Here is a 10,936-nt window from a genome sequence, read left to right as displayed (position 1 = left end):
CATACGGAGAAGCTACCTTGGACCGAAGCAACGTTTATCGGTGGTACAAAATGTTCTCAGAAGGCCGAGAAGATGTGAACGACGAAGAGCGTGCCGGACGCCCGAGCACTTCAACAACAGACGAAAAAATTAATGAAGTGGAGAAAATGGTATTGGCCAATCGTCGAATCACCGTTAGAGAAGTTGCTGAGGACCTAGACATATCGATTGGCTCGTGCCATTCGATTTTTATCAATGATTTGGGCATGAGACGGGTCGCCGCGAAATTCGTACCAAAATTGCTCAATTGCGACCAAAAACAGCATCGCATGAACATTGCTAATGAGATGTTGGACTCTGTCCGCGACGACCCAAATTTGCTCCAGAGGGTCATAACTGGTGGCGAATCGTGGGTTTATGGTTATGACGTGGAAACCAAAGCTCAATCATCTCAATGGAAGCTGCCGCACGAACCAAGACCGAAAAAAGCGCGCCAAGTTCGGTCGAATGTGAAAGTTTTGCTTACAGTTTTCTTCGATTGCAGGGGCGTGGTGCATCATGAGTTCTTGTCACAGGGTAGAACGGTCAATAAGGAATATTACCTGCAAGTTATGCGCAATTTGCGCGAAGCAATCCGCCAGAAACGCCCGGATTTGTGGAAGAACAAAAATTGGCTTTTGCACCACGATAACGCCCCTGCTCACACATCGTTGCTTGTGCGCGACTTTTTGGCCAAAAACAACACACTAATGATGCCGCAGCCACCGTATTCCCCAGATCTGGCCCCCTGTGACTTTTTCTTGTTCCCTAAACTGAAGAGGCCCATGAAAGGACGACGTTACGCTACGCTTGACGAGATAAAGACGGCATCGAAGGAGGAGCTGAACAAGATAAAAAAAAATGATTTTTTGAAGTGCTTCGAAGATTGGAAAAACCGTTGGCACAAGTGTATAATATCTCATGGGGATTACTTTGAAGGGGACAAAATAGATATTCATGAATAAATAAATAATTTTTGAAAAAACACAAAATTCGCGATACTTTTTGAACACACCTCGTATGTTTCGAAAAGTAAAAAAAAAGAAATCTCGAAGTCTTGTTGTATTTAAAATGCCTATAAAATGCGTTCCATCATTTCTAGCGGTAGTATGGAGATGGAAGGCGCGTCTCAGGGAAGTAGCAGCTTTCTACCCAGTTATAATCCGAGCAGAAACGTCAGCGTGGAGACGAACGAACAACCGCGAGCGTCGAGTTCGTTGTCGTCGGAGGAAGGTGGCGAATCGAGTTCCGGGCATAATCACAGATCCATGCACATAAGGTGAGCGCGATGTTGAAACGTCAACAAACTTTCGCGATTTCACATTGATGAATCGCAAAGTAAATGGACTGTAATAACATCTCTATTAAAACTCATTGTCCGAATCAGGCGTTCGTTATTGAGTAAATCACCGACGCCGAACACGCTGAGTGTCCAAGTATCGTATTCGAGTCTGGGTCAATCGCTACCCAATCTAACACTGGCTACCTCACCGCAAACTTCTACCGTGTCGCCGACTCCACCGAACTCATTGCTCATCGTGCCGCAGATGACAAAGAGCAAAGACACCCTGCTCTCACCAGGACACCGAGGTAGCAATTACCGACGCGGATCTCTGTGCCTGCGTTTGTCACACTTTTCCGGGACCGAATTTCAATAAAAGACGCACTAACGTAGTCTTGCACACTCTCTAACTCTGCACGCTGATTAGATCATAGTAACATGTAAATTACTATATCACGAGTACTTCTTATTTAGAGCTTCTCTATTTCAAAACCACATGTCTTAATGCCATTTGCTTATTTGTATATTTGTGTTGTATCTTTTTTTACATTTATTTTACACAATTATTTTGCGATAATCAATTGCTTATGTTGTGTCTTGTAATATCCTTCATCTACAAATTCTATGTTAATCTCGGTATTAAGATTTTTTTTTGCGCTGAAGATGGCCCTAAGAAGGATCCGAAACGTCCGCGAATATTTTATTAAGATAATTTGGATCTAAATAAACGATGTGCGTTTGAATGCTTATATAATACATTTAATTTTTTAAAAAATTGCGCCCTATTAACAGCGCCTAGGCTCATATTGCCATTTACTCAGTTTAATGTTTATTTTACAACTTTTGTCAAAAATATAATTTTTATCTTGTTTTTTTATTTTCGGGATTGAAAGATTAGAAAAGATTGGCTACTTTAATCAAAATTCTTCATTAATAATTAAGTGTATAAATTGATAAATAATAATATATAGACATTTTCATTCATCTGTTGCACATGTTTGTTTACATATTTATAAATTGTATTTTAAGAAAACATAATCATATAGGAATGTACATTTTCCAAGAAGTGAAGAAGATAATACGTTATCATGCGATTGTAGCATGTATCGTGAAATTATTCGTTACGTGTTACATAATGATTTGTCATGCTGTGCATCAGATCTATAAAATTGAAAGATACGACAAAGTAATGTAGGATCGGAATTATTTTAAATTATAATATTGTATCGCGTGAATAATTTATCTTAGATATTGCGAATCGATAATAAAAGTACTTGTCTCGACCGTTATATTTACTCGAGACAAACTCGGCATTATAATATGGACGCAAACAAAAACAGTGTAAGTCGACTCGGATTGTTTCGTGAGACAGCCAAGTAAAAACAATATCTCCGATTACCTTGACGAGGTCGTAAGACAAAGCAATAACCGAAAAGTCAAGAATTATCTAGAAGTCTAAGCGAAAGAAATAAATACAGCCGATTAACTGTCGGAAGGAACAGTCCTCGCTCGAATTTAATACCGTTGACATTGCCAAATTATATTGTATCTTGAGCCAAATATATTCTATCTTATTTTTCACTGAGGGATTTAGAACAATTTCTTTACTGCCGTTCATCTGCGCTTACAGTAATTAAAACGCCATTTCGATATTGAATAATGAGTATTATTTGTGAGCATTAGCTTGATTTGTGTGAGTTTTAAAATAAACGTGCAAAATATGATTTTAATTGATAAGAAAATCAAATTTCATTTAATCTTTCTTGCGGATAATTCTATACAAAATTAAAAAAATGCAAATTATTCCGAGAAATGAATTATAGATGAGTCGTCGTAACGGATTGCAACTTGATACCTATGCCAACGCAAACATGAAATTAAATTCATCAATTCAAAAGTCATTTGTGAACTTGTGCAAGTCATTGTATATTGCGATAAAAAGGTCCAATTTAAAAAGCCATTTCGTTAACGTAATTTGCAAGGTATTTCGTCTCCTATTATAACCCTATTACACAGTTGGAAAATTTGTGTTTTCTTGTTAAAAACGGACCCCGTTAAAACTTTTGTGTTAAATATTTAACACATTCATGTGTTAATTTAACATATTGCTGTTATGTTAATTGGACTCAAATGTTAAATTATTAAAACAACTAAAAAAAAGTGTAAAAATAACACAATGTATATCTATTTTTAATTTTACACAATAAATATGTTCCGTATTATTAGTGACAAGATTTATCTGTTAAAATTTACAGAAAAAAATGTTAATTTTACTTTATAATATAAGTGGGGGTGATAAAATGTAAAATTAACAATATTTTTAGTTAATTTTTACATTAAAACTATGTTAATTTTACACAAAATTTATTTTAAGTTTATTTGAAGTTTGCATTTATTTTATGCTAAAATATTAACACAATATTCGGACTTCCGTTTCCGGTTGCGTGATAGAAGGTTGGAGTGCTGTCAGAGAGTGTGTTTTGAGTGGTTATTAGAGGTAGGAGGAGGAGAAGAGGTGAGAGAGAGTGAGTCAGTGAGAATCTGGAGTGAGTGCAAGCCGGGGGATTGCAGGCGAGTTGGTAGAGAAGGGAAAAGAGCGGTGAGAAGAGAGTAAAGTGGTGCAGGTGGAGTGAGTCAGCAATTAGGGAGATAGGTGAGAACAGGTGTAGAGAGATCGGAGCAGGTGTAGTAGGTATAGGGAAAGAGAAAAAGGTAGGTGGCGCGAGAAAAGTCACTAGACATAGAGTAAGAGAAGTATAGAAGGGAAATGGATGAGGTGCAAAGAATAAAGAATGTTGAGAAGAGGGAGAGAAGGGCTAGCACGGGGACGCCGGAAGAGGTTTTAAAAAGGAAAAGGGATGAATTAGAGGATATGGGATTGAGAAAAGAGATGGAGGAGAAAGGGGACATACAGTGGTTATTTAGGAAAAGTAAAAAGGTGATAAGATCGCCAGAGACAGGAAGGAGAGAGGAGGCAGGAGGGATGGGGGAGAACATAAGAGAGATGGGGAGGGAATGGAAGGAGGAAATAATCAGAGAGATGAGAGAGATAAGAAGAGAAATTAAAGAGGAGATTAAGGAGGGAATAAGAGGACAGGAAGAAATAAGAGAGGAGATAAGGGAAAGGGACGTAATGTTCTTGTTAGAAACATGGGTAGATGAAAAAGGGTGGGAGAAGATAAGAGGGAGGTTACCTGTGGGATTTAAGTGGGAGGTGCAATATGCGAGGAAGAAAAATAGGAAAGGAAGGGCAATGGGGGGAATAGTAGTAGGGGTAAGAAAAGGGTTAGGAATAGAAGAAAAGGGTGGGCGGAGAAGGAAGGAATGATGGAGGTGATGATAAGGAAAAAGGGGGAGAGATGGAGATTGGTGGATGTGAACGTAAATGGGGATTTAGAAGAGAAATTAGGAGAGATGAGGGAGTGGACGGAGGAGGAGGGAGGTGGGATTAGAACGATAATAGGGGAGGATTTTAATGCTAGAACAGGAGAATTGGGGGGAAGGGTAAGGATAGGGGGGGGAGAAGAGGAGGGAAAGGAAAGAAGGTCGAAGGATGCAAAGGTGAATGGGGAAGGGAAATTGTTAGTGAGAAGATTAGAGGAGATAGGGTGGGCAATTGTGAATGGAGGGGTAGCAGGAGATGAGGAGGGGAGCTGGACGTACATGGGGCCGAATGGGAGATCAGTCATTGATTATGTGATTGTGAAGGAGGAGGTGAGGGAGGAAATTATGAGGGTAGAGATAGGAGATAGGATTGACTCGGACCACATGCCGGTAGTGGTAAGGAAAGAGGTGGAACTGGTCGGGAGAGGGGAAGAAGGAATTCAGGGAGAGGTTAGGAGTGATAGGGGAGAGGCAGGGAGATGAACAAGAAGAGAGAGGGGTAGAGGTGGAGTGGGGGAGGATGGAAAGAAAAATACAGGAAGTGCTAAATAAGGGAAATGGGGGGGAAAGTAGGGAGGAGAGAAGAAAAAGGGGAGGGTAGTTTGATGAGGAGTGCAGAAAAGATAAGGGGGAGGTGGCAAAGGAGTTGAAAAGATGGAAGAGAAAAGGGGGGGAGGGAAAGGAATTAGAGAGGAAAAGAATAAGAGAAGAAAGAAGGAGTACAAGGGATTATGTAGGAAGAAGAAAGAGGAGGAGAATGAAGAATGGACTAGGAGGGCAGTGGAAGCGAGGACGGAGGGACAGGTATGGGAGGTAATTAGGAAAGAGAGGAGAAGGGGGAAAGGAGGGGGGGAGAAGGGATTGAGATGGAAGAATGGAACAGTTATTTTAGGGATTTATTAGGGGAGGTGGAGTCAAGAGTGGTGTTGGGAGGAAGCAGGAGGATAAGGGAGAAGGTGGAAGATCAGGAAGATCAGATAGAGAGGGGAGAAATTAGGAGGGCGATAGGAAGGATAAAAGATGGGAAGGCGGTGGGAGTGGATGGAATACCAGGAGAAGTGTGGAAATATGGCGGAGAGGGGCTAGAAGGGTGTGGGAATTATGTAATAGGATATGGAAGGGGGAAGGGGGGTGGATTAGAGAATGGTGTGAGGGATTGAATACTGGAAGAGAGGGGAGAAAAGTTCTGGACAGGGAGGGGAGTGAGGCAGGGGTGTCCTCTGAGTCCGCTGCTGTTTAATATGATGATGGCGGACTTGGAGGAGGAGATGAGGAAAGGGAGATGGGGAGGAGTGAGGTTGGGAGAGGATGGAAAAATTAGGTAGATATTTGGAGGGGAAGGGATTGAAGTTGAATGAGAGCAAGTCGAAGGTGATGAGGTGCAGGAAGGGGGGAGGGAGGCTGAAGAAAGCTAGTTGGTATTGGAAGAGAAAGAAGTTGGAGGAGGTAAAGGAGTACAAGTATTTAGGCTATATGTAGTACAAAGGAATGGGGGGCAGGATGGACAGGTGCGGGAGAGGATGAGGAGGGGGGCAGCAGTATTGGGGCAAGTATGGGGGATAGGAAAGAGGAGATTTGGGGGTAATTGGGGGAGGAGAGTATGGCTTTTCGATGCGGTAGTGTGGACGTGTGGAGGAAGCGAGAGGGGGAAGGCGGTGAGGGGAGAGGGGGAGAGGGAGAGAGTGAGAGAGAGAAAGTGGAGGAGGGAAGGCGGAAGTAGCCGGAAGCGGAGGTCCAACATTAGAGTAAGCTAGTAATAAGATTGCGTAAGATAGGAGGGGGAGGGTGAGAGTGTGTGTGGAGGGGTAGTTAGAGCGTAAAGAGAGAGATGAAAGAGAGGTAAATGGTGCGAAGAGATAGGGCGAGAGTAAGGCGGAGTGGCGTGGCGTTTTGTTTTTTGTATATTGTATAGGCTAAGTCATAGGTTAAGGATAGATTATAAGTGGAAGTAAAGTTTGTGTAAAGGTTTGGGACCGCTCCTTAAGTGAAAAAGCGCCTTGCAATCCTCAAGTGGGGCAGCAATAAACGTTTCTAATCTAATCTAATCTATTAACACAATATTCGTGTCACCATTTAACATATCCGTATTATGTTAAATTAACACAAAAATTTCTGTGGACCGTTGATATTGGGACAGGTGATATTTGTTAAATTTAACACAAATTTTTCAACTGTGTACTTTTCATCTAGATTAATTTTATTTTGTATCAAAATTTTTTGAAATTAATTTATTTATACCTGTCGTCATTCATATATGTATATAAGTTGCATGAGATAAAAAATACTTTATTGCGATATACGCGGATTATTATTTAGAGTTAAATATTCATCAATCATGGAGAGAGAATAATCTCTCGAGAAAAATTAAAATCATTTCAAAAAACAATTGTCTTAATATACAATTCGAAACAGCGGCGATAAGTTTGAATCTCCAAATCCGCCTTTATATGTTCCGGAAGCTTGTCCCACACGCAGTGAACGTAATTGCCGCACATTCGCAATAAAACTGTTTTCGACACAAATTGTAGCTGTTCGGCGCTCAAATTACAAATATCGTAAGGACTTGATAGCAAGACAAACATTTTTTCGTTACTGAGCAATTCGCGGTTCCGCGCAGCTATAAATAGGCAGACGTTCGATCCAATCAGGAGTGTGAACATGAATTTCGTGCGACAACCTTTCGCGATGTGCGTGACGAATTACGACGCCAGATTACGATCGATGGGGGACAACGCGGAGATGCGTAGACACGGTACGATACTGCCGACTACTATACGCGCGATCGTTTGCGGCCCCTCGAATTGCGGTAAAACTAACGTGTTGATTAGTTTGATAGAAAGCCCGCACGGCGTCCGCTTTGAAAACGTGTACGTGTACTCAAAATCGCTGCAACAGCTAAAATATCGGTATCTGGAGAATTTGTTGACGTCGATCGATGAAATCGGCTATTTTACATTCTCCAATAACAGTGACGTCATTCCACCGAGCGAAGCATGTCCAAACTCGATTTTCGTTTTCGATGACGTGGCGTGTGACAAACAAAATACGATAAGAGAGTACTTTTCAATGGGACGCCACTCGAACGTCGACTGCTTCTATCTCTGTCAGACATACGCAAGAATACCGAAACATCTTATACGCGACAACGCAAACCTGCTAATCTTGTTTAAACAGGACGGTACCAACTTGAAACATGTGTACAACGATCACGTGAATACCGACATGTCATATGAGGATTTCAGTGAATTATGTCGTACTTGTTGGCAGCAAAAGTATGGATTTCTAGTGATAGATAAGGATAGCTCGCTTACGAACGGCCGATACAGAAACGGATTTAACGTGTTCGCGATACCGCAAAACAATTAGTCGTTGCCGATGTTCTGTCGAGAGAGGTGAAACACGAGCGTTCGACACTCTACCGACATGGTTGAGAACGATAATATTCGCGAACGTGAAAAGATAGCGAAGGAGATTGCGAAAACGAGTGAAGCAATCCGCAAGAAACATCGCGCTTTGAAGACCGGTAAGATCGATGACGATATCGCGGTCAAGACCCATTTTAGACCTATTATTGAGCCGCTACAAAAGATTGTCGACAACTCGATCGCGGTGAATAACGAGCCGGAAATTACCGCAAAGATTAAAATCTTACCCATCAAGCGGTACAAGGAGGAGGAGGAGGAGGAGTTGGAAGAGGAGAAGGATGATGCGACACCGAAAAAGAGGAAACGGTCAAACCCGAATCGCTCATCGACACCGCGTACATCGAATGCTTTATTGGATGAACCGATGATAAGCTCTACACCGTTCGCGACAACGAGAATCGTACAACCTATGATACCCGAAACACTCGCAAACGAAAATGTTTTCGAAACCTCGGGCAGCACGCTCGAAACATCGTTTGTTCGAAACACATTACAAACGCTGGAAGGTCGAGAAATGTTGCGAAAGCACTTGGGACCACTGGGACAAGAGTACTCGTACATGAGCACTCTCCTCGGTGGCGACAAAGAAAGGAAAATCGATCACGTGTACGGTGTCTATTTCGATAAGGATGAAATGCGTCTCGGTAACAAACGATTCGACATTGACAAATATGACTCTATAATTATAGACGAAGTGAAGTACATCGGTACACCAGGATTATACGAATTGATCTTCAAGAGAATTCCCGATGATGACATTTACACGGAGGATGTATAAATACAAGAGCATATTATTGGCGACGAACGCGCATAAACGCAATTATGACACACAAGGCCAATTACGAAACCACAGGGGATACAAGTACAAACATATAATCGCACCATTGATATCGATTGAAAAGAAAAAATCTGAAAAGAGAGTATTCATGCCTCACGCGATGGCACTAACCGACAATAAAATCGATTACATACACTGGGATGACCCCAACGAGCTAGTGGATCGGGTACGATTGCTGGACGCTTCGCGCCGAGCTGGCCACAACGCTCACGACAATGAGATCCTGTCGATCATCGAGGAATTTCGCGAAGCAGGCATTATTATAAATTGAATGGTGTCTCGACAAATCTAATCAGTCGATCAGCGTCACTCGTATCGGGGGAAAAAAATGCCTATCAACAAATTTGGATTATTCGAACCAAGAAATGATGCAACCGGCACAAGCGATCATTGGGATAGATTGGTGAAAAGTTACGTGCGCGGAAACGCTCTGTGTCGTGTCGCTACAGACTATGATGCAACCTGAAGCTGACACTGATGCCGTCAACAAACTGTATGTGGAATCCTGCGTTAAAAGATTGATGAATCAACAGAAAGAATCAGATGAGAAGCTGACTTCGTTCGAGAAGGATGTGCGGGCAATACAGATTGTGATAAACGAACCTCAATGCGCGGCTAACGCTAACTCAGAAACGGCTATCAACCTGAATGAGCAGCAGTGAACGGGTTAGGAGCGGCTATCGAACGGTTATCGAACGGCTACGAACAATTATCGAACGGCTACGAACAATTATCGAACGGCTACGAAGGATTATCGAACTGCTATCTAACTACAATGAGTGGTAGTGGTAGTAAACGGCCTAGCAACAGCTGCGAACGAGGGTACGAACAACTCAAGCAGGGTTGCGAACGAGGCTACGAACAAGTCATTAAAGACTACATACAAGGCTACAAACAACTCAAGCAGGGCTGCGAACGGGTCAGTAACGGCTGCGAACGGGTCAGGAGAGGCTACGAACGGGTTAGAAACGACTGTGAACAAGGCTGCGAACGAATCAAGAACGATTTTCGAATGGGTCAAGAACGGAAGTAAACAACGCAAGAACGGCTCAAGAACGGCTCAAGAACGGGTCAAGAACGGTTCAAGAACGGGTCAGAAACGGCTACGAACGGCTCAAGAACGGGTCAAGAACGGAAATGAGCGTTAAAACAAGCAGCGACAAACGGCGATCGAGAAAAGTCGACGAAGCGATGAAACAACATAGTTTGGAGAGACGGCAGTTGGTAAACGAACTGCACGCGCCGGCGAAAAAACATTTTCCCCGAAGACACGTCATAGTGCGGGGATACGATGATTTGTGGCAAGCCGACATCGTCGAGATGCGTCCGTATTCTCGTTTCAACAAAGGTTATCACTACATACTCACCGTCATCGATGTGTTGAGCAAGTACGCGTGGGCCATACCACTCAAGAATAAAGGTGGAAGCGAGACGGCTGACGCTATCGCCGAGATAATTCGAGATAGCAAGAGATGCCAGAGAAACATGCAAACCGATATGGGGAAAGAATTTAACGCCGACGTGCAACGGCTTATACGGAAACATAACATCAATCACTATTCTACATATTCGGTATTGAAGGCATCGGTTGTGGAGCGATTCAATCGCACGCTGAAGAACGACATGTGGAAGATGTTTACGCTGAACGGAACTTACAAGTGGATCGACGCGTTGGCGGAACTCGTATCGGATTACAACGCGCGCAAGCATCGAACGATCGGCATGCAACACGCCGACGTCACCCCCGCGATCGCTGATAAACTTTTAAAAACAGTATATAGTAACATAAAGATTGCCGCTCCGGCAAAGTTCAAAGTAGGTGACCCGGTACGCGTTAGCAAGTACAAGAAACTTTTTGAGAAGGGTTACACACCAAATTGGACAACCGAAGTATTTAAAATTGTTAAAGTGCAGCGTACTAATCCCGTAACCTATCTACTCGAGGACTATCGCAAAACATCTGTCGCTGGAGCGTTTTACGAGCACGAG

The 10,936-nt window shown here is 42.6% G+C and overlaps 1 protein-coding gene across 1 annotated transcript; it reads left to right on the top strand.

The window, feature by feature from the left end:
- Positions 1-1,123: 1,123 nt before the first annotated feature.
- On the top strand, positions 1,124-1,608 carry LOC145948750 (uncharacterized; the record flags this gene model as incomplete). The annotated part of the gene is made up of 2 exons (XM_083058342.1): positions 1,124-1,297; positions 1,406-1,608. Coding segments are annotated over exons 1-2 (373 nt in total), but the record flags the coding sequence as incomplete, so codon positions are not given.
- Positions 1,609-10,936: the final 9,328 nt, after the last annotated feature.

Source organism: Prenolepis imparis, unplaced genomic scaffold, assembly GCF_030444845.1.
Source record: "Prenolepis imparis isolate NDT839.2.m4 unplaced genomic scaffold, iyPreImpa1.0 SCAF_653, whole genome shotgun sequence".
Lineage (NCBI taxonomy): Eukaryota > Metazoa > Arthropoda > Insecta > Hymenoptera > Formicidae > Prenolepis > Prenolepis imparis.
The sequence above is the reverse complement of the archived record's forward strand: the minus strand, read 5'-3'. Positions and strand labels throughout refer to the sequence as shown.